Source organism: Mustela lutreola, chromosome 16 (genome assembly GCF_030435805.1).
Source record: "Mustela lutreola isolate mMusLut2 chromosome 16, mMusLut2.pri, whole genome shotgun sequence".
NCBI lineage: Eukaryota > Metazoa > Chordata > Mammalia > Carnivora > Mustelidae > Mustela > Mustela lutreola.
The window spans coordinates 3,611,197-3,634,831 of record NC_081305.1 but is presented as its reverse complement, the minus strand read 5'-3'; the positions used below and the strand labels follow the sequence as shown (position 1 = coordinate 3,634,831).

General features: G+C 55.6%; 1 protein-coding gene and 1 long non-coding RNA gene across 5 annotated transcripts; both read right to left on the bottom strand.

Annotated features, from left to right (window-relative positions):
- Nucleotides 1-2,265: 2,265 nt before the first annotated feature.
- CIBAR2 (CBY1 interacting BAR domain containing 2) lies at nt 2,266-11,523 on the bottom strand. Its single transcript, XM_059152958.1, has 9 exons — nt 11,036-11,523; nt 9,800-10,034; nt 8,107-8,175; nt 7,931-8,032; nt 7,701-7,702; nt 6,904-7,012; nt 4,524-4,637; nt 3,410-3,511; nt 2,266-2,611 (listed from the first exon to the last, which is right to left on the bottom strand). Exons 1-9 carry the CDS (start codon nt 11,053-11,055, stop codon nt 2,492-2,494), a joined length of 873 nt encoding a protein of 290 aa, XP_059008941.1. The 5' UTR covers nt 11,056-11,523; the 3' UTR covers nt 2,266-2,491.
- A 4,164-nt stretch (nt 11,524-15,687) lies between these two features.
- Nucleotides 15,688-19,953, bottom strand: LOC131818703 (uncharacterized). 4 transcript variants are annotated; one of them, XR_009348920.1, is made up of 6 exons: nt 19,523-19,953; nt 18,588-18,688; nt 18,039-18,137; nt 17,659-17,855; nt 16,698-16,824; nt 15,688-16,392 (listed from the first exon to the last, which is right to left on the bottom strand). It is a non-coding gene; the product is annotated as an uncharacterized LOC131818703 (long non-coding RNA). The 4 variants fall into 4 exon arrangements; XR_009348917.1 differs by having other exon boundaries at nt 15,697-16,392; nt 16,698-16,820; nt 19,523-19,950; XR_009348918.1 differs by having other exon boundaries at nt 15,697-16,392; nt 16,698-16,820; nt 17,659-17,794; nt 19,523-19,949.
- Between the last annotated feature and the right edge of the window lie 3,682 nt (nt 19,954-23,635).

Below are 23,635 nucleotides of genomic sequence, written 5' to 3'. Positions count from 1 at the left end.
GCCGGCAGGGGGCAGCCGAGCCTCCCCTGCAGCCCTGCTGGGCGCATGCGTGTTCCCGCCCCACACTGTCTCCACGTGCCGGCTGACGGGAGATGGTGAGGTCGCCGAGGCGGCGAGGACGCGGAGGGAGAAGGCGAGAGCGCAGGAGGAGAAGGTGAGGGGAGGAGGACGCGCGAGGAGAAGCAGCCGAGGGCGTGGGAGGAGGAGGGGAGGACGCGGGGGTGGGGGAGGGGAGGACTCTCGGCGCGGGGAGGGGCGGGCAGCATCCCGCGCACGCGCAGTCGGGCCGCCGGGCACGTGGCTTGGCTGCGCGGGGGCGCGCCGGGTGCGGAGCCCGCGGGCTCGTTCGGTGGCGGCGGCGGCGGGAGTGCGCGTCCCGCGTGGCTGTGCGGTGGGCCGTGCGCGCGGCTCCGAGCCTCTTGGGTCCCCGGGGGCCTCGGCCTGCCGCGAGGGCTGTGCGCTCTGGTGGCTGCGGACGGGCGTGCGGTTCGCGCGGGAGCAGGAGGCTCCAGCCCGTGGGTCTCCGCCCTCTGCTTGGGCCGGGGGGCTCCTCGGGCTCCATGGCCGTTGGGTTGTAAGTTGTGTCCCTGGAAGCTGCCTTGGACTTCGCTGGGGGCCACCCTGAGTCCGGCCGAGGTGGGTAGCGTAGACGCTGGTGGTGTGGATTCCTCCAGCCCGTGGGCACCGTCCGCCGCGTCCTTGGCCGGCCCGGCCGTTTGCAGGGTACAGGCCTGCCCCCTCCACGCCTGAATCAGGAGGCCAGTGCCTTCCCCGAGTAGGGTTTCCCGTTGAACTGCCCGCAGCGGCCCGCAGCGGCCCTCCTGCGCCCCGCAGCCCCATGCCCTGCAGCAGCGGCTCCCGGGCTCGCTGTGCCTGGACGAGGCTCCCACGCACCAGGCCAGTCCGTCCCGCCGCTGGCCGGGCCCGTGCGTTCTCGCTGCGCGCGGACACCTGCAGAAGTTGCCCTGGGACGCGGTGGGTGCCCTCCCCTTCCGTGAGGAGGGGAGAAGAAGCCAAACGTACCGGGGCGGGGCGGGGGCGGGCATCCGAGTCCAGTGGTGCAGAGAGCCCCCCCCCGTCATGCTCCTTCCAGCCCCGCCACCCCCACTCCGCCTCTGGGGCCCCAAAAGAGAGAAGCTCTGAACTTTCCTGCCGCTTCCCAAGTGACCATCCACACAGATGGTGGCAAGGCAGGCTCTGGCCGAGTCCAGCCCTGGAATTAGGAACCGTCAATCCGTTGGGGGCACTGGGGTCAGAGCCAGAAGGGATGAGCGCCTACTGTGTCCAGGTACGCCCCCCCCCCCACCTCCAGCGCGCCAGGGGAATAAGCAAGGCCATCTGGGGTTTGGACACAGCTGAGGTTGAGGAAGATGTACGTGTGTGTATACATAGGCATATAAAAGTATGAGATACAGTGTATGGTATAAAATGGGACTCCGTGTAAGATATAATCTACACATTGTTTTTACCTATTATCTATTATATAGAAAGTATAGAACGTTTCAGTTATTTTTGGAATGACTGTTCTCCCTGGTAGAATCAGGGTGGGCTTCCCTGAGGAGGTGCCATGGAGCACGATTTGGCGCTGTTCATCCCGCAATGATCCCATGAAGGCTTTGTGTTCCCCACTTTGTTAAGAAAATCATGGTCCTCACCTCCTTCCTTCACCTTTGTCAACCCTCCACCTCCCTAAACTTCTGCGATGTGGCCCTGGTCCCAGGATTATCCCCGAATATCATGGCCATGTCTTAGGGGTGACTCATGTCCCCCCCACAACTCCTATGTTGAAATCCTATCTCCTGTTGCCTCACAAGGTGGCCTTATTTGGAAATAGAGTCTTTGTAGATATAATTAGTTAGGATGAGGTCACCCTGGGTCTATTATTCCAATAAGGCTGGTGTCTTTATAAAGAGAGGGAATTTGGACCCAGACACACGCACGGGGAGGATGCCATGTGAGCATGAAGACAGAGATCTAAGCCAAGGGAGGCCAAAGATGGCCAGTAGGCTCCAAAGGCTAGGGGAGTGGCCCAGAGCACCTGCTCCCTACGGCCTCAGCAGCCGCCCAGTCTGCCGGTATCTTGAACTCAGAAGTCAGGCCCTCAGAGCCATGAGAGAGAAACTTCCTGCTGTTTGAGCCCTGAGTTCACAGTGCTTTGTTCAAGCATCCCTGGAAGATGAATCTACCCTGTTCTCAGAATCAGCATGGGCTCAAAAATGAGTCCCCAGGCCATAAGGTAGAAAGCGAGACCCAGCACGATTCAGGTTAAGATGCACCCTGCATTTATTGAGCACCAGTGGTGTATCACAGAGGCTAGGCCCGTGGATCCCTAGAGTGACTTGTCAGGTGAGCGAGTGTCCCTGTTGCACAGATGAGGAAACAGAGACTCGGAGGACACGGGACTCACCCAGGGCAAGGACCCAGCCGAGCCTCCAGCCCACTTCAGCCCTGAGCACCCGGAGGAGTGCTTTCTGACAGGGGAGCTGTGGTCCTATTGCTGGGGTGCCCGCCCCTGTCCCCTGAGGTCCTCCACGGGGTCCTCCTCAGCAGAGTGTTCGGTGCTCTCCTCCTCCTCCTCGTCTCTCTGGCTCCGTATGGTGGTCTGAGTGCTCTGAATGGTAATAGTCATCAGCACAGCAACAGTATCAGTACTAAGGGCAGCGACAAGGATCGAGCACTTTCTAAGAGCTCCTGGAGCTCTGTGTGCCTTGTACTCACCACAGCCCTATGGTGGGGGGGTTCCTGCTATTAGCCTTACTTTGCAGGAAAGGAATCTGAGGCACAGAAAGGTTAAGGTACTTTCTTAAGGTCACACAGGTTGGGAGCTGTGGATTTGGACCCAAATCCTCACTGGGGGTTATACTTTGTTCATCGTCTTTAGAGAGAATTATTTGGGAAGCCTGCCCCCTCCACTGTGGGGCGAGGCTCCCCTGGACCCCCAACTCACTGAGTGACTGAACCTCCCCTGACTGGCATGAGGCCGCTTAGAGTCTCTGTCTTACTTGGTTGAGAACTCAGAGGTCTTCCTGCGGAAATAGAAATGTGCTTTGCTGAGCTTGTAGGAGAACGTGGAGTATATGTACTGTATGACTCTCTGAAAATCTGAGAAATTCAGACTTCTGAAACCCACGGGCCCGGGGGCTGGGAAACAGGAGTGACCTGGCTGGAGCCCTTGCTTCTCAAGTGGACACACTTCAGGCTGCCTCTAGGGGGCGCTCAGGACACATGGTGGCTGCACTGCCGGGTGGTGTGTGTTACTGATTCCACTTCCCAGCCCGTCCAGGTCAGACCCTGGGGCTGGTCTCCCCACTCCTGAAGCCGTGACTCCTCTTCAGGACCTCGTGCGAATCCCTGTCCTCAGATGGCCTCTCCCCGCCACAGGATTCACTCTCCCACCCTCAGTGCTCACCTGGCCAGTGAGAGCCCACGGGACAGCTGGGGAGGGCGTGGTATCCTTGAATGGCCGAGCATCATAGCGTCCGTAAACCCCATGCATCTTCGTTCTAAAATCCTGCCCAGGAGAGACCGGAATGGACCGTTTCCAGTCAGGAAAGGAAGGAAGGACCGGGGGAGGGGAGTGGCGGAGGGAGGGGAGAGAAGAAGGTGACCTGAGCAGAAACCAAGGGTCAGACACTTAACCCACTGAGCCACCCAGGCGCCCCAGGATGCTTGCTTTAGACCAGCTGTCAGGCTGTGAGGAAGCCCACGCCAGCTGGAGGCGCCTCAGGGAGGCAGGCATTTGGGCTGTGGACCCCTGTGGACCCAGGCAGGTGGGGCCATGTGGATGTGTGGCTCCTAGAGTAAGTGGCCGAGGACCCCGAGCTTGGATGTGCCCTGTGTTTGGTCTAATACCCTGCTGTCAGTCTCGAAGTTCTTAATAATCACTGAATGACAGGCCCGCATTTTCATCTTGCCCTGAACTCTGCAAACCTGTCCTGTACACAGATAACAGCCATCATCTACCAGATACGGGAGAGGGAGCCTTCAGCGTGACTCTAGCCCCAGCCACCGACCAGCTGGAAACCCAGGAAAGACCTGCGCAAGAGCACCCAGCTGAGCCCACCAGCCCCGGAACCACGAATTAAATTAATTAATGATTGAATTAAAGATACAACAGCGGGCGATAGCTGTTTGAGGGCTCTGGGACTGGCATGGTTGGTCGTAGCTAAATGAGCGCGTGCTAGGTACTCATCAGATCAGGTGGGATGATAAGCAGTTCGTCCCCATCAGAGTGTAGCCATCATTGGCCGGGGATGCTCTTTGTCCCTGTCGACTTCTCTGCTTGTTTTTAAACACCCAAGGGATGCTGAACTTGATTCCTAAATGACAGACTTGGGGAAAAAATCACCCCACCTCTAGTTGTGGCACCCAGAGGCAGATAATTAAAAGAATTTATCAGAATGAGTCTTCAAAATAATCATCATGGCAAAATGTTGCCAATAAAAATGGTTTCTATCAAGATACCTAAAATCAAATTGAGTCCCACACCGTCAAGTAGAACGTGGGGCACGTGCGGGGTATACCTCCAGATCTCTCTCCAGGTCGTAGCTCTCCAGGATCTGGAAGGCACTGGAATACACCTCCACCGCTTTGGCGTGGAAGACCATCTCGATGGTGACAAAGTCTGAAAAAATTTTCTGTGGGGAGAGAAGCCCGGATCGCATAAGCAGCACCGTCCTAAGGGGAGTCCTGGGGTCATCGTGAATGTGGACAAATCGGGGTGGGGGCTGTTAGTTGTTCTCACGGGGACAGGTCCTAGCCCCATGTTCCTTTCAATTTATTTTGTTTGAACGGACTATACATTCCCGTTCAGAAGCCGCCTCGCACGGGAGTTGTTCTGGGAACGCAGAGGGCTTGTGTTCTGGTGAAGGCTTCCTGGGGGGCATCCTGTGCTCTGCTCTCTCACCTGGGCTCCTCTGCACAGCCTTTGCTTCTCGGACACCGAGGGACGGTGTTTGCAAGGGGACAGCTAGGATACCTCTGGCCTCTGTCACCCGTGGGCTAGGAGTGGATCTTCCTGGAGGCGCCTCACCACCAGACAGGCCAGCTCATCCAGATGTAATATGGGCTCCTCTCGATCACATGGTTCTGCTCAGCTCAGCAAGCTCTGACAGAGCCCCTCCCGCATGGCTGGCTCCAGCGAGCACCCCTCCCGCATGCCAGGCCTTTGCAGAGGCTCCTGCTTGACCCTGGGCCCTGGCAGGACGTAGTCCCACGCAGCCCCACAGAATGGACCCCACAGGGGGCCCATCGTGGGGGCATCTGCGTTTTCAGCCCTTCAGGGGATTCCTGCTGCCCGCTCAGCTCCGCGAACCCCTGCGCAAAAGCATCCTTACCTGCTTTCACAGGAACCCGAGCACTTTGTGACTATGATCATTTTATTAGACATGGGACTTAGACCTGATGCGGTGATGATGGTCATTATCTCCAGTTCTGAGTTCCTGCTCTCTCAGAACTGGGAGGGCTCTCTTGGGGCTTGGATAAGCACCCCTTTCAAACTTAGTCCCCCGAGTTTAGAGGATGCTGCATGTGTCCACTGGCCCCTAACTGCGGAAGCCAAATCTCAAGTCTCCTCCCAAACAAACTCTTGCTGGTGCTCCACAGAGCCCTGCTTTCAGGCCACATAAACATCAAGTGCTTAATAATGGCCGGTTGGAAATTTAGGTCCCGCCTGCAGCAGGGGTGGCAGAACACTCATCACCCCAGGTTCTGTTCTTGTGCATTCATTTCCCAAAAACTGACTGAGTACTCAAAGTGCCAGGCCTTGGACCCGGTGCGGGGACCCAGCAGCGGACAAGGCAGGCAGGCTCCACATCATGCCCCACGTGTGCGTGCCCCATGGCACAGATGCAGTACGGGGGGCAGGCTTGGAACAGCAAGGTGCAGTCCCCTCCTTCACTCCGTAATGATTAGCATGTGTCATAGGTCTTCTCCAAGGTGTCCCCTCCCTGAGGACAGGGGCCTTGCTTTCTGGCATGGTGCCTGACACATTGTAGGTGTGTATTCAACGTTTGCTTGATTAATGAGTGAATTAAAGATACAATTAACCCATCCCCCTGAGATCGCTATCCCTGGAGGGAGCAGAGCCATGAACTAACTTCAGGGCTGGACTGGCCTGGGGGTCCAGGTGAGTTTCCCTGAAGATGAGGTGTTAACTTGATGCAGAGTGTAGGCAAAGCCTTCCTAGCAGAGGGCACAGCCTGTGCAAAGGCACTGAAGTGTGTTGGGGTTTAGTACACTTGAGCTTGGATTGATGTGTCCCAGATAAGGCTGGGCTGGGGCTTCCAGAGACTTGGGGAGGATTTCTACCTTTATTCCTCGAGTAAGGGAAGTCGTAGGAGCGCATTTAACCCAGGAGTGACAGATTGCAGCTGCCTTTGGTGAGATCCCTGGGGCTGCAACTTGGGGGTGGGGTTGTTGAGAATGGGTGCAGGGGTCTCTGTGACCAGCTGGGGCTCTGGGCCCAGGAGCCTGGGTTGCACTGCAGGTATGGAGAAGGAGGCAACCCCCTGCCACCCTGCTGTGCCGAACCACGGCTTGCTCGGGGGAAGGGCAAAGAGAGGAGGAGGAAGGCAGAGCAAAGGCTGTGGGTCCTTGTGTGGGCTTGGAGGGGGTTGTGGGGACAATGTCTGCCAAATTCTCCTGGTGGGGAGCTGGCTTTGGGTGCTCAGAGGAAGGGCCTTCTCTCTGCAGCCAGGATTAGGCCAGGATAAACTGTCCTGGGAGCCCCGGCGCCAAGCCGTCTGGGCGAACAGCTGTACACACAGATGTGCTCACACACACATCCTGGACACACGTGCTTGCATGCTCACACAGATATATACGGGTTCACACACACACGTGTGTATGCATACACTCCGACGTGAGGCCAGAATACTTCTAATGCAGGGCCAAGCCCACTACCTGCAGGTCCTTCAGCTTCTGCTTCTGGAAGGTGTCGATCACCTCCTCCAGCTGGTGGGTGATGCGGCTGGCATCCACTGAGGCCCTCTGCACACCGGTCTCCGCCTGGCTCCAGAGGCAGAAGGGTCATGGGGTGGTTCCTGCCTTTAGACACTCTTCTGGGTCATGTTCATTCTTCCCTTGGGTCATTTCTCCTGCCTGGTGACATCTCTTGCCAATTTGGTCATTGAAGGAAAGGCCAAGTAGGACCACGGTGAAAGGGCCAGGCGCTGCTTGGACAGACCTGCTTCCTAGCTGGGTGACCCTGGGCAAGTCACTAAACCTCTCTGAGCCTCCGTTCCTTTGCTTGTAAGCAGGGGGCAGTAATAACAGGTGCTTCGCAGGGCTGTAGGAATCATACAGCCTGCACCTGCTGAACTGTTGTAACAGGTGCTCCGCTTTCAGTAATAATTGCTGCCTGTGGAATGTTTTTAGGTAATTAAGTAATTCACCTGACCCAGCTCCTGGCCAGGCACATGAAGAACATGCATTTTAGAGTCAGATACCCTCAGAATGGAGTTCTGGGTTCGCCCCGGCCTCCCTTGTGTGACCTTGAGCAGGTCCCCTTTCTTGGTCTCAGTTTCCTCATCTGGGCGATGGGCATGAGGCTAGAGGTGCCCACATCCAGTAAGCATTCAGTAAGTAGCTCTGATGAGGAGGTGGGGGCACAGAGGGGGTGACTTCCCGGCTTACTGAACAGTGCGAGCGAGGGGACAGAGCCCAGGTCTCCGGACTCCCGGCGACTGCTTGCCCTGCACCTCTGACCTGCATCCGAGCAGCGAGGCACAAGCTCGCCTGGCGGTTTTGTGAGGTCATTCGTCCCTTGCATGACATTCCGCCTTCCCACACAGACCTGGGGCACTCACCTGGGACTGAGAAGGGTCCGGTCAAGGAGCCACATCAACCAGCAGCCCCGACCCAAAGGACCGTGGTGAGCAATGGCCACCCTGGCCCAACAGCCTCAGGCCCGACCCCCAGGGAAGGATACGATCATTTGTCGATCTGAAGGCGACTTCTGCCTCAGTTTCTCCAGCTTTTCCAGTTGTTTCATCTCGTTCTTCTGGACTTGTTTGAATTTCTTGATCTCGGCCTAAAGGAAAGAGGAGAGCTGTTTCCTGGATGTCCGGGCAGGCCAGACCCCGTCGGGCAGGGCTCCCTGCTTACCCGTGTCTGCTTGATATGTGCCCCATAGAGCTTCAGGGGGCAGATGACCTTGGTCTCCAGCCTCTCGACCTGGGGGAGCATGGACACGCAGAGAGTCAGAGCAGACAGGACCCGGGAGGTGCATGGAGCCTGGGGGCCTGTAGCCTGCATTTAGAGAGTGCTCTATGGCAGGAGCCTGTGGGGATCCTGGAAGCCTGAGACACACTCTGCCTTGCCCCTTAGGGTTGTGAGCACCTGCCTGCGCTCAGGGCTCTGCCTCCCGAAGGCTCGGGTAATACCTTTCATCTCACGAGCCTTATTTCCTCACCTGTAAAATGGGTCTACTGGGAGCCACTGGGATCCCAGTTCTCCAGCCTGCCTTACGACTTGGCTGAGGGGACTAGACAGACTCCCTTGGAACATGAAATAGCCCGGATTCAGAGCTTCCTGAGCTGTGTGCAGGCCCCAAGGGCAGAGCAGGGTCTGTGAGGGGGATGCCGCACACCTGAGTCAATGCCTAAATGCCAGACCTTGGGGCCCCCCATCCCTTTCTCTTGGGCTCCTTAAGACCCTGACTGCTGGCCACCACCCCAGGGGTCCGGAATCAGCACGTGCTCATTGTGGCCCAAGATTCTGCATTTCTAAGTTCACAGGTGAGGCTGATGCCTTGAGCGCCAGTGGCAGGGGGATCCCCAGAAATCTTGGCGCGGCGGATGGGCGAGGTGATCTGGAATCGCCACCAAGCCCCTTCCTCCTCCTTGTCAAGGTTTATGACCCTGCTGCAGTAGAACACAAATCTTAAATAATAACAAATTTCCCAGGAGTCAAAAAGGAAAAGGGACTTCTCCCCTTGCTTTCCTTACAGCATTTTCTTTTAGAAAACCCGCAACTGTAAATCCCTTTCTCTGTCCCTTTGGGACTTATGTAAACCTTTTTGAAAGCTAAATAAGATTCTTGATGGTTTACAAGCTGGGAATGGCAGGCATCTCTTTGGAACCAACATCAAGGAAGATGCGACTCCCCGGGGAGTTTGCTCTGGGGCCTGGCTCCAAGCTCTGCTGAGCTGCTGGTGACAGAGATAGAAGCTTTACTCTGCCTTGGGAGAGAGGTGACACAGGTGCCACCCAGCTGCCGGTGAAATTCGGAGGTCCTGTGGAGCCAACGGTGCCGTCTGGTCCCCTGTCTGGAGACAATGCACGCGGGGTGGTTTCTGTCCCGCTGTGCTGGGGAGTGAGGGTTCTACCTGCAGGCCCTGACGCATGGCCCGCAGTGTGTCCTGCTTGGTGCTTACTCAGAAGAAAAGCTGGTTGGACCTTGTCTGCAGTCACACGAGGCTTTCCTGGGCTGGCAGGTGATGTGTATTTTTAGTCCTCCCCCTAACATGCTGCTGCCTCCGTGCCCTCACCCGCCAGGGTCTTGGGCCCTGGAATGTGCCTCCTGCCTGGGACTCACGGAGCCCGCAGCTACAGCCCTCAGGCCTGGCTTCCAGGGCCCCCTGCCTTGTCTGGTCTTCGTCCAACTGCCACAAAGCCTCCAGGCTCTGGGTCCCATAAAGGGTGGCGTGACCCCCAGGGAGAGAGTGGTGTGAGTGTCCACCCTTGGGGATGCCTTTGGCAGAGGCAGGTCCTTGAGCTGGGGCTCCGGCGGTGCGGCTCCCACTGTGAGGCCTGACCCCAGCCGGGGGACTGGGGTCCTCCCCCGCGACCCCGCCTACCTCGGCCTGCCGGTAATCCTGCACCTTGGCCAGGTCCTCGGCGAAGTTCCTCATGGTGGCCCGCATCTCTGGGTTCTCGGTGTTGGCAAAGTCAGTGAGCTGTCTGACGAGCTGATCAGCCTTGTCCCGCAGCCGAGCCGTCTTGCGGGTGTAGGCGGCCAGCAACGAGCAGAGCTGGCCAAAGTACTTCTCGGCATTGGTCACAGTGTTCTCCATCACCCTCACCCGGCTGTCCCTGGGAGGACGGGACCTGAGAGGCTGTTCTGGCAGGTCGGGACAGCGACTCAAGGGTCACCCCTGCATTACCCCCCATCTAGCTGTCGAGCACCCCCCTGCCAGGTGTCTGGTCCCCTCCCCCAGTCATGCACATGGTTCTATCCGGGCGGATGTGGGAGACCAGCAGGGTGGAGAGAGGCCGCTCAGACTGCCGACGGGAATGCCAAGGCTGGTTTGACTCCAAATCCAGCCTGAACCTCCCTGGGACCCTCCGGGGGCTTTGATCTTCCCGATGGAGTTACTCTTCCCAACACCTCTAGCTGCCACGGCCCCTTCCCTCCAAACTCCTGATTCTGCTCCCTTCCCCCACTGCTGAGCTTTGAAATTCTCCCTCTTCTCCAAAGCCTGAAGGTTTAAAAGAAAACTTAAACTTTTTTAGGGGGCCTGTTTTAGGTTGACAGAAACACACTTTAAGTGGAAAATCCAGAGAGGTCCCATATGGCCTCCCCTCAGGGCGCACGCGGTTTCCCTGTTATTACCAGGGGCTGCATTTTGAGAGAAGCATGTAGAGTGATTGGCAGGGACCCTCGAGTTGGTGACGCTCAGAGGAACCTGGCGCCAGCACATACAGGTGAGGGGCAGGCAGGCTACGCGGCCACATTGACAGGGTCTGGCCAGAGGCAGTGCCGTCAGGGACGATACCACAGGGCGCAGGGTCTGGGGGGCTTGGAGGCACCGAGAGGGGTTTCCCAGGTGGAGCCAAATGACGGAAAGAGGGAACGGATCCTGTGAGTTTGGCTACCCCAGAGCTGTGGGTGATGAACGCTAGAGAAGCAGAGCGATTCTGGAAGGTTTCCTGGGCTTGCCTTGACCTTGAGGTGGGGTGCTGTGGAAGGGAGGGCACCCTTTACCACCACCCGGCCCCAGCAGACCTGGCTGCCCCATCTCTCTTGGTGCATCAGACCCCCCAAACCCTGCTTCCCCTTCCCTCCCAGCCCAGGCCAGCGCGGGGCCACTCACCTGGAGAGAACAATGCTCATTGTGACCGGAGGCTCCAGCTGTCCTAGGCGAGGGGAATGACGCCAGGGCCCCAGGGGTCCCGAAAGCCAGGGCAGAGCGGGCGGGGCTGGGCGCAGCTGTGTGATCTGGGCTCCAGGGACACTGGCACCTGGTTGCCAGGCAACATGGCCACCCACAGCCACCCTGGGAGGAGCCCCAGCTGGTTGCCTGGCAACCTTTCCCCCGGCCAGCCTTGCCAGCCTCGCACTGGCTGGGGGGAGGGGTCCCAGAGAGCCCCCATATCCTTCGTTTGAAGTTGGAGGTTCTGCAGCGCCAGGCAGCGTGGGGGTTCTCTAGCACAGATCGGATTTAGGGCAGCTTGCTTGGGGCTCAGCCATGAGGGGCTGACGCCCAGCCTTCCCCCAAATTCTGGGAGCGGCCGGCAGGGTCCTAGGATACCTGGTTCCCCGGGAGGGTCTGTAGGGGAAAGCACAGAGTCCATCTGGGGGGTCCTGGAGCCTTGTAGCTGAATGGAGTAGCTGAATGAAGCTGAATGTAGCTGAATGAAGTCCCCAGCTCAAAGGGACTTTTTTAACATTTCAGTCATCGTCTTGTTATTCTCCCCCTTATTTATAAAAACAGTTATTGCTCATTGTTAGAAAAGTAAGAAAGTAGAGAGAACCCGGAAGGAATTCCCAGACCTCATGATGAAGCTGTACTAAGGTGCACGTTTTCCTGAATGAAGGCCGTGTACCTTTCACCGCATGCACGTTTCACCTAGAGAAGGACGAAGGTGCCAACACTGAGAGGGACAGGGCACGTGGAGGGGCAGGTGTGGTCCAAACACGCCGAGTGTTGGCAGCTGCTGCTGTCGCGGGATTCCCTGGCTGCGTCTGCTCCTCCTGGTGCGCCGGCAGGTTTTCAGAGTGGAGAGCTTTTTTTTTTTTTTTTTTCTCCCTTAAGCATAGATAAAAGCAAGGACTTGGGAGTTTACTAAACACAGGTTTAAATCCCAGAACCCAGCCTTGCTATGGGACCTTGGGCATGTCACCTTCCGTATAAAATGGGATTGTGACAGTACTTTGTTGCCTGGTCCTCGTTAGCAGAAAGAAGTCTCTGGTGTGATGGTAAAGGACAGGGCAAGGCCAGACTTCCACAGCGGTTCCGTGCACATCGGCCCAGCGTGGTGACGGCTCCCCCACAGCGCGTCATGGGTGCCCCACGCCCTGTGCTGCTGCCTGCCTGCTCCCTACACTTCGCTCTGCCCTGTGTGCCCTTAGGCTCCCCCCTGCAGGATGCTGGGCAGGGCAGAGGCTCCTGGGCCCCCCACTCTGCACACCAGGTCCCGTCCCTCTCAGGTTCTTGGCCCCCTTCATTCTTGGGGCTGTGCTGAATTGAATAGCATCTCCCCCAAAATGTCCCCCTGACACACCTCCGGAAGTGACCTTATTTGGAAAGAGGGTCTTTGCAGATAGAACCAGCTGAGATGGGTCATGCTGGAGTGGGACGAGCTCTAGTCCAACAGTTGGTGTCCTTATAAGAAGAGGAAGCAGAAGCCCAGGGAGACGGCTGTCTGACACAGGGCCGAGACTGGAGGGGCGTGGCCGCTGCCAAGGATGGCCGGCAACACCAGGAGCTCGAAGAGGCACGGAGGATCCTCCCTTGGAGCCCTCAGAGGGAGCTCAGCCCTGCCCCCACCTTGATTTTGGACCTCTGGCTTCCAGACTGTAGCATAAACCTCTGTCGTATTAATACTTGTTTTGGTATGGTGGCCCCAGGACCCTTGCCCGTCCCCTCCCTCCCCGCAGAGCTGCTGTGTTCCCACATGGCCAACCTCTCTCCCCATGGGGGCTGTGGCCTGCCTGTTTTCTCCAGGTCTTCTGACTTCACACGGGTTCCCTATACCTTGATGATCCCTTTGGTTGATGAATTCCGTCCTGAGCAAGCCTGGCAGTGTCTTGTCCATGTTGAGAGGCGTCCACGATGAAGGTGGCGCTTTTGCCCTGGGTTCTGGATCTGGTCCCTGGTCAAACAAGCATGCCACTCTGTGTTCCTGTCCCTCTACACTTCTTTCTGCCAGCTTCAACACCAGCAAGCCTCTCCTCCTCCTGGAGAAATGCCCCCCAGCTGACTCCCCCAACCCTCCTCTCTTCTACTGCTCACCTCCTCAGGGAACTTTGAAACAAGCGGCCTTTCCTCGCTCGGTTCCCTTCACTCCCTCTTGTCTTTCCTCATTGTCACTATATCCAGGGCCATGGCCCTGGCCCATGGCATCCAGGCCAACAGTCTGCTCGATGGATTTTGGCTTTTCCAGCCCCCACAATCCCAAGAGCCAACTCCTTAAAACAAGTCCCTCATCTTTCTGAGGGTCTAGTTTCGTCCCTCTGGAGACCCCAGCTCTTGTAGGGTGAAGAGAAGCTACAGAGGTCTGCAGGCTTCTGCCCTCCTGGAAGGGCGTCTGTGTAGTCGGTGATGGCCACAGGAGGGCAGCAGAGACCCCCTTATGAGGGCCTCTGGGGCACAGGACAGTGTGGTGGGGGACCTGGAAACCCAGCACTGGGAGCACCGCCTTAACACCGATGGCAGAAAGAGCAGTTTGTGGGGGTGGTTGTCAGCGAGAAAGGGCGACGTTTTAGTTCACGTCTTAGAAACTTAAAGGAACTTCGAAAAATGAAAACCACCTTCCCATAGGGCCACATAGGGACCTCTTGCGGCCGGAGAGGGAATAGCTGGAGGACCGGGAGCTGCAGGGCTGCAGGTGCCCCCTCCCGCCGCCTCCCGCTGCTTCTCCACCCCACCCCCCTTCTCAGGGTCAGGCTGCTCTGAATCCTCGAGAAAAATTGAACACAGCCGCTGGAACGGGGCGGGGGGTGTGTAGAGCCCGTGGGCTCGGTCTCTCGTATAAACAAACATGTTTCTGCCGAACCCTACAAGGGAGGCAGACATCCTGACCCTCTGCCCAGACCCCAGCGTCTGCAGGCTTCTGTCCTGACCCTACAAAGAGCAAGGACATTCTCCTATGAGCCCTCATGGGGCTGTCACACCCAAGAAATTAACCCGAATGCAATACCCACTCTCGAAATTCCCGTGTCCCCCACCATCCCATGCGTGTCCCTGAGTGCTGGCTTTCCTGCTAATTCAAGAGGAGTTGCAATTCCTGCCTGAGTCTATCCGGTCTCCTTAAATTGGGAACTGCTCCTCAACCTTGTAGATACTGACTTTTCTATTTTGTAACTTTTCATTTTGAAATCACTTCAGTTGTACAGAAATCATGCAAAACGCTTTCACCCGAATTCCCCAGTTGGGAACATTTTACTGATTTTATTTTGTCTTACCATTCTCTTTCTCTTTCTGTGTGTGGGTGGTGTTCTCTGATCTACTCGAGAGCCAGCTGCAGACCCGATGGCCCTTTACCCAGACACTTCACGGGTGTTTCCTAAGAGCAGGATGGACCTCGTGCAGCCACAGTACAAATGGCGAAATCAGGAAACTAACATGTTTTTTTTTCCTATTATCTCATGGCCTGACTTTGTTCAGAATTCACATTTGTTGTCCCAATAATGTCATTTTGGTCAAGAAGCAAACATCGTTTTTGGGCTCACCTGCTGTCTCTAGCTGGCCTGATCCTGGCGTGTGTGTATACTCTGGGCCAGTTGTTTTAGAGAACATTGCTCCATTCGGGGTCACTGATGTTTCCTGAAACATTGCGTTGTACACTTGGGAGGAGTGCTCAGAGCTGGTCCTTGGTCTGGGCTCAGTCGCTCCTCTTGTCTGGGATCAGGTGCTGCTGATGGTCCCCTCCACTCCGGCTCTGGGCTCCTGGTAGGGACACAGCCCTACACGAGCACACAGGTCCTTGCCTCATGGAACTTTCTGTCTAGGGGGCCAAGTCTGGGTTCCTGGCTGGGACCCAGGACAGGCCAGGACTCTTCCCTGAGCCTCGGTGAAGTAGGGATAATAATCATCCGCTCTCATCGTGTCACTTCGGGGTGATACTGGGAAGGATCCTCGGTGTCTGGTTATAGTAACCCAGGGCAGGACGGAAGTGGCAGGTCCAGGTGGGCAGAGGGCCTACCAGGGCCCGCGGAGGCCCCGTCACCACATGGAGTCCGACCTCACTGGCTCAGGGAGCTCTTCCCTCCCAGGATCCAAGCCTCAGACATTGTCAGTGCAGCCAAAGATTGAATTAGTTGTTTTTTTTCCAGCAGCCACATTACACTGTGCTGACATTTCACAGACTGTGCAAAGCCAGCAGGCTAATGCACAGACTCAGGGTGGAGGCTCAGTTTGGGGCCTCTGCAGACCTCACAATGGGCAGTGGTTTTGTGATCCTGCCAAGCCCCAGCATTTCTTCCGATTCTGAGTCTGGTTTGGGGGATGTGTGCATGGATCTTGGGGGTCGTGCTAAGAGGCAGGGGGGATGGAGTTGGGTGAGGCCCCTCTCCGGGTCCTGGTTGGTGAAGGCAGTGGGATAGACCAGATCCCCTGGGAAATGGCTCCATCCCAAATGGGGAGGCACTGGGGGACATGAGGTCCGCCCAGGAGGGGTATGGCCGAAAGGGGCATTAGAGAAGCCGATGCCAGAGTATTGTTCCCTGGGTGCCGGGCCTTGAATTGGCAGAGGGCAATAAGGAATGGGGCAGAGTGTCTCAGTTCCATGTGCTGGGCAGTCTCTGGAAGGGGTGGGGGTGGGGCTCTCATCCAGACTCTGCCTCCTGCTCTGCCTCCTGACCTCCAGGACATGAGAAAATAAATATGTGTTGTATTAAGCCCCAAGTTTGTGGCCATTTGCTACCACAGCCACAGGAAACCCCCTCTAAATTCCAAGCTTGGTCATCTATCCCTTCTCTGGGTCTGGCCACAGAGAACACAGAGAAACCCTGAAGGGCTGGAGAACTAGTGGGGGCACCTGTCCAGCAGGCACTGATTGTGGCGCCCCCATTGCCCTCATGGGCTTTAACAAGCTCCCCACTCCTGGATGTGAGCCCTAAGCTCCAGACCAGACCCCTGGCACTTTGCTCCTGTTCTTCCTGTTGCCTGAGCCCTGATCCTCAGCCTGCAGAGCCACAGGAGGAGGACTGTGGAGCCAGAGTGCCCAAGTCCAAATCCAGCCCTGCTGAGTGCTGTGGGGTAATACTCACTCCCTCTGAGCGGCAGTTCCCTGCCCAGTATAATAAGGACGGGACGCGTCTGTTCTGCTGGGTTCCCAGGGCATCATGTGAAATAATATCCATGAAGCTCTTTGTCACCATGCCTGAGTATGTCACTTACTCTTCCCATCTTTAAGGCCATGTTCAAATGCCTCCTGCTCCTGGGCTCTTCCCTCTGACTGCAGACAGCCCTTTGCATCCCATGTACCAGGATATAGGTTTAGTCACCTGTAATGACAATACAGTTGCTAAAATTTGGGGGGCTCTTACCCTGAGCCAGGCACTAAGCTAAATAGTTTACATTTGCATATTGATACATGCCACAATTACTATTATGCATAATAATTATCAGTTTCATCTCAGAGTGTGCCCCAGCCTCTCACACAGAGTAGGTCCCCTTCAGCCCCTGTGCACTTGACTGCAGTTCCACCCCCCAACCAAAATATGGTACGTCATTTAGAAATAGCATTGCCACAAGTAAAAGGAAACCCCAAATAATCATAGCTTTAGGAACATGGACATTTATTTCTCACTTGTGTGATGTCAGGATGTCAGAATTTAGATTTCTTGCATCTAATTCTTCTGTTGGATTCTATTCCTAGAGTTGCCTCATGGTCCAAAGTGGCTGCTGGAACTCCAGCCATCACATCCACCATCTATCTAGTAAGAAAGAAGAGAGGGTCAAAGAAGACCATGCTGCTTTCTTTACTTAAGTTGTACATATCACTTTGTGTTCATATCTCATTGGCCAGAACCACACCACAAGTCATAACCACACCTAGCTGCAAAGGAGGCTAGGGAATGCAGTCTAGGCTGTAGGTCCCCACTTTTGGCAGGGCCCACATCTACCAACTCCCCATGGATTCCATTGGCACGCACATCCACAAAAGCCCCAGCTTCAGGAAGCTTGATGGAGACTCCTTCGGTCTTTCTGAATGGGAACCCAAAGTCAGGGATCTGGGGAAGTTGGCTGACACCCTGTACTCTCTAGAACTCAGAGCTCATGTGCTGACCAAGCACCAGTGACAGGCCTGATGTCCTGTCTTTCTCCAGGCCAGTGGGTTCCCTGGGCTCAAGATCATATTTGTGGCTTGCCTCACTGACTGTCTGCAGTCTTGACCAAACAATTAGAAGGGACTCTCAGATTTCTTCAAATGAGCAGAAGAAAAGAAAGAAAACCCAAAATATGTTTCCCTTGGAAAACCTGGGGATGATTTCAAAACCTGATGATGCTCAAGTCAGGAAAGGGTTGGAGTTGCTGCTATCTGGGTCCACCAGATAGAAAAGTGCGGAATGCTGTAGGGGAAGGGCCCTGGAGGGGAGGGCTCAGGAGTGGTCAACTTGCCCTGGGGAGACCATGCTGTGTGACCTGGACAGGTCACTTTCCCTCTCTGAATCTCATGTTCTGGTCTGTATGAGGGACCACGTGTCCTCCCATCTTTGCCACCCTGGAGATCTGTCCCACATCCCACAGCCCCCCCCCCCCACTCTGACCCCCAAACAGCTTGCTGATGGGCAGAAAGCCCTCGTCTCCTCGCTCAGCACCATCCTGGAACGCAAGGCTCCTGAAGCTGGGCTCCATTTCCTCTCCTTCCTTCCTTCTGCTGGACTTCTGGACGCACAGACATTTCTGTAGAGCAGGACAGCCTTACCCTCCCAGGCAAAGGGAGCATGTAGGAGCAGTTAGCTCCCTGCCAGGGAAGAGAGGGAAGGGTGACGCAGAGCAGGAAACCCCAAGACACAGCTTACTCATATTTTTTTTACAAAGCACTTCCCCCTAATTATAGAAGATCCAGAAATATAGGTAGAGAGAGAACAATCATACTCCCCCATCCAGAGGTATCCATCAGAACCATGTGGAAACATTTCTTTACCATCTCTTCGGTGAATACAGTCTCCTACTCTTTGCATATCGTAGGCATTTCTGGGTTCTGCACAAACTCTGCATTGGCGTGATTTTTGTTATTTTCCACCTTTTTGTTAAGAAAGATTTCGAGTATATAGATCAATGGGAAACAGGATGCCGCAATCTGTCAACCCACCATAGAGGTTTGGGAAAGGTCAGGTTTCTAACAGTGCAAAAGCCAGCCCAACAGCCTTGCTGGGCGCTCTGGGCCCCTAAGGATGGGGGAAGGTCTCCAGGAGCCTGTGTCCCATGAGTTCGGGACCCTTTCCCTCAGTAGGAGGGAATCACCAGGGCGTCCCCCTGCCCCCCACCAGTGGGGATCCAGTGCCAAGCGCTCCCAAGTTTTCTCCAGCCACATCTCCACAACAGCTACTGGTGGGATACCACCACCGACTGGGGGGGGGGGGCACCTGTAGCCCCCATGGCTGGCCACATGCCCAAGCTGGCCTGGTTGACATTTCCATAGTCCAAAGCAAACAAATGGGGAAGATCATGGGAAATGCTACAATACACTCACCAAGTGCGGCTGATCCCAGTTAAAAAAAAATTCCCGAACTGCTGATCTCCTTTGCCTTGGCCAGGGTCATGTGTCTTCTCTTGGGTGCAAAGTGGCAGTGGCTGAAAGTGGTATTTTGAAAAATGTCCTCGTTTGGCAAAACACAAAGTTGGCAACCCTATGTTGGTCCCCCAAACTGAAGGAAAGAACGAATCACTAACGTGCGGCGTTCAGAGCCGTACTGGGGACTGCCATCTGGTGTATCTCCTTGGTCTCTCGCTTACCGCCTGGCCTGTCCCAGGGCCCACCCGTCCAGGGCCTCCAGAAGGTGGGGGGACAGGACCACCTGGGACGCAGGTCAGCCTCGGAGGTCTGTGAGGGGGAGGGGGAAACCCCACCCGGTGGCAGCAATCCGGCTGTGTGGGGTGACGATGTGGCACATTGATGCCTGTTTTCCAAGTGAGGAAACTGAGTGGGAAATGGTCTGTCCTGTGCCTGAGAAGACCGGAGCCAGCGCCAAAGCCCAAGCCTCACCTCCCCACTATGTCTTGATCCCACCAGTCAGGAAAATGCAAAATAATAATCCGGGGGAAGCCCATGCAGACTCGACAGCTCACTCTTGGGCCAAGTCAGGATATTTTTTTAAAAGTTCCCCAAATGGAGGTCTTCCTATCACAGCATTTTATTCAAAAAAGGATTCTGTAACACACACACACACACTCACAGCTATGAGCTCAAAAGACAGCTGTCCCTTCCAGCTGATGTGTTCTAAGCATGTGGGGTCCTTCGTGCCTCTGTTTTGAGCTCCTGGTAACTTCAACCTGTTCCTCACCGACCCCCAGCCCACCTTTTGGGGACCGCCACAGCCAAAGTGCTTGTTTCGAATCCTAGCTCTTCTGCCTCCCAGTCGGGCGACTGGACCAGTTCTGACCTGCTCCAGGCCTCAGTGTCCTCACCTGTAGAATGGGAATAGGAAGACAACCTTCTTCCTTGTCGAGGGTCAAAACCACCACCGCAGTCTGACAGCGTCTGGCGCAGATTAAAGGCTCCTAAGTGTCCCTGAGCAGGGGGATGAGCAGGGCCTTGGGTAGAAGCTTCCTGGTGGAGCTGGGAGCGGAGTGGATGTGAGCCAGTAAAGTGGGAAGGCACCCAAGAGCAACTCTGCTGACTTCAGGTTCCACTGAAGCCCGCGGCCACCGTCCAAGCCGCCTCTGTCAGAGGGAACGAGAGTGACCTCCCTGCCGGCTCCCCGATCCCATGGGGATGACTCCGCGCTGCTGGACAGAACTTCTTTCTTGAAACAGTAAGTGCTGAGCGCTTGCGTTTCCTCTCTCACAGGGCGGCCTCAGCACATCCGCCTCGATGAATTGATGTCCCGCCACATTTGGCTGAGATGACCGCCTCCGAGGCCAAGTCGCGGGGGCTGGGCCCCAGCCAGGCCAGGGCACCATCCAGGAGCAAAACTGCAGCGCTGGGGCCTGGCCATCACCCCCACCCCGAAACCAAGGCCCTCCCTGGGCGGTCACTGTGAGGATGGGGTCCGCCTGGGCCAGGCTGAAGCCGCAAGTTGTCAGAGCAGAGCTCTCAAGGACTTGGAAATTTCCACATGATGCCAACGTCGCTGTGGCTTTCGGACATCTCACTGATAAAAAAAAATCTTTAGATCAAAGCAGCACGCAGTCAGGATTCATTCGACACTATTTTTGTCAGGAGCAGCTGCTCCGGGCTGGGCCCCGGGGACCGCGGGGGACAGGACAGGTGCGCTCCCCGACTTGCTGGAATCTCAGGCTGCGGGAGCTCCCCTAGCTGGAGCACCACAGAAGGACTACATTCTACATTCGTAAGAGCAGGGAGGGAGGGAGCTCAGAGCCAAGAGGAGTCACCCCAACTGCCATGGTTGGAATCAGACAGACAGTAACCTGGGGGGTGGGTTTGCAGGGAGACCAGAACCCAAGTGCACTGCCCGCGGGCGTGGAAATGGGGGCAGCCGCCCTGGCCCTTCCTCCAGAGGCTAAACACACGCTAGCCGCGTGACCCTGCTAGCTATCTGTCCAAGACCGGTGACAGCGGCCACAGAAATGCGTTTGTGAACATTCACAGCAGAACTGTCCACAATAGCCAGAAAGTGCCAACAGCCCACGTGTCCACCCGCGGGTGAACGGATAAGCGAGTGTGACCTGACCTCGCCATGGGATGTTGTCCAGCTCTCGCGAGGAGCGGAGCTCTGACACAGATGGCCGGGCCCGAAAAACACCTGACTAAGTGAAAGAAGCCAGTTTTGAAAGACCTACGTATGGTGTGATTCCATTTATGTGAAATGTCAAGACTAAGGACATCAGACAGAGTCAACTAATGCTTGCCAGGGCCGGGGGAGGGAGAGAGGGGTGACCCTGAAGGACACGGGGTTTCTTTAGGAGGGTGAAGAAAATGCTCTCGGCTGCACAGCAGTGACGGGTGCGCACCCCTGTGAATACATCGCGGACTGCTGGGGGCACTCGGTGGGTCAGGCATCTGACTCTAGATTCCAGCTCAGGTTATGATCTCAGAGTCGGGCCAGGCGCTCGGTGTAGAGCCCACTTGAAAGAGTCTCTCTCCCCCTCGCCCCTCCCCGCCACATGTGCACACATTCTCTAGCAAACAAAATCTTTTTTAAAAACTGCTGAATGCTACCCTTTAAAATGGAGAATTTTCTCATATGTGAATGATACCTTAATACTAAAAACAAGGCGGAGGAAAGAGCTGGGAAATGGGGCTTTCAACCTCTCACGGCTTTCTCGGCTCATGAGTCCTGGAAAGTACACACAGTATTCGTGCCTTTGAAACTTCCCAGGCCTTCAAAGCCAGTGACTCCAACGTCTTCTTCAAGGTCTTTTTTGCTAGAGGTTATATCTATGGCCTGGACTGTCCAGAGAAGGGGCCGGTACATTTTGAGCACAGTTAAGTGGCCCACAAAGACATGTGAGGAACAGCAGGGAAATCTGAGATGGCCACCTCTTTGTTTCTCTCTGGAAGTCTGAACGCCAGCCAAAGCCTTTTGCCCTTCAAAGCCAGCCCTTGCTGGCTCCTCTCAGTTTCAATGTGTAGCCTTTTCATGAAAAAGAATAGAGAGACTACTGCCAGGTACTGTTGGGCAGGTTGTCTACTGCGTAACATTTATTGAACATTGGTATATATGAGAAACTGTACCGAGCACTTTACCTAGGATGAACTTTGCTTAATCCTCCCGTTCACCCTTCAGTGAGAGTTATCCTCAGTTTATGAAGACAGGAATCTTGGGAAGGTTCATCAGTCCCCAGATTCATCCTCCTCTCACAGTGGCTTTGGGAGGGATGCAACTCTGGCAGGAGCCTGACCTTCCTGCAGAGCAGGTCCTGCCTGACCCCCTAGGTCACCCAAGGAGCCTGCGGCCTGCCTGTAGCTGGAAAGGGCAGTGGTGAAGCACGCAGGCCAGGCATCAACAGAACAGCAGGACTTGGTCCAGTCTTGCTGGCTCTGTTCTTATGGAAGCTCTTTAATCTCTCTGGACCTTGATTTCCTCATCTGTACAGTAGGCAGTGATAATATCTTTCTAGAGCTGGTGTAAGGATTGAACAATTTAACACAGGCAGAGAAACCCCAGTCCACAGTAGTGTTCAGAGTCATGTCTTGGCTGCTTTTTCCCATCAGTCCCGGAGGACAGGAGGCTCAGCTGTCCCGTTCATAGGGATACCCAGTGTCCTATGCAGTTCCCGGCACATAGGAAGCCTGGAATTAATAGTGTTTGAACAAATGAATGAGTGAGTTCTCCTTAGTGCAGAGTGAGGGCTGAGATCTCAGGATGGGCCTCTGGAAGTCACCAGACCCTGGTCGAAGAGGCCACAGCCCCCAGATGCCCCCGCCTGGGCAGAGGTCGGGCTCTTCGTGGGTGGTCCTGCCCTGGAGTTTGATCAGCACAAAGCATAGAGAATGTGGCTGGAGGGGCCACCGCGCAGTGGGGGAGCTGGAGGGGGAGCCCTGGCCTCTCCCGTTCCGGCCTTGCCAGTGCCATGACCTTCCCCACCTGGCCCTGTCTGTCTCACTGGCTGCCCTGGCCACCAGGGACTCCGCGGGGCAGCCGGCTTGCCTTTCACATGGAAGGGGCACCTTCCCCATCTGTACCACCTCTCTGGGACGTGCCTCTCTGGCTCTCAAATTACATTCCATTCACAAAAAACAATCTTGATCTTAAAACGGGTGAGCACATTATGGGGGAAAAAAGTGAGGTGGAAAAACGTGGTCAGAGAGCGAGCAAGCTGGGGTTGGGGCGCAGGAAATCGCTACGCCCTCCCCCTTCCACCCACCCACACACATGCCAGCTGGGGAGTCTTTCCATCTGCTGCGTAGGCTTCTGGTCTCTGAGCTGCCCGCTGTTTGGAGGGGGTTGTGTGGGCTGAGCCAGGGAGGCCAAGAAATTCAGAGGTGGAGCCCCTAATCAACCATCACCCTGTCCTTTCTTCTTGGCCAGGGTTGCCAAGTACAGTTGAGCAGGTTGTTCACTCTGTGAGAGTACCTGGCTCACTCCAACAAGTCATGTGCCCTGGTATGGAGCTCTGTTACTCCACTGGAGCATCTTTCCCTCCCATACAAAGGTAGTGCATGGACTAGTGATCCTGGCTCCTGTTTCTTTCTTTCTAATATGCCTAAAACAGAACTTGACTAAGGGTGACCCCTCACTCTAATACTCCCCATGGTTCTCACTGACCTACAGGATGATAATAAATAATACATTTCCCGACCGCTCACTATGTGCCAGACTGTGCTAAGGGAGTTTGCATGCAGTGTTCTTTCCTTACCATCACATACAGTCTTCACATTACAAAGCATAATACGTATAGAGAAAACAATATAAAATATGTACATCATGTTTAACAAACTATAAACACTTTAAAACCTCACACAGCCCTGTGATGTCACCATTGCTACCATCCCATTTTCCAGATGTGGAGACTGAGACCTAGAGAGGGTAAATTGCAGGCCTGAGATCATCTAGTTGGTGGTAGGGGCAGGATTAGAACCCAGGCATCTGGCTGCATAATGCTATAGGAATCTCG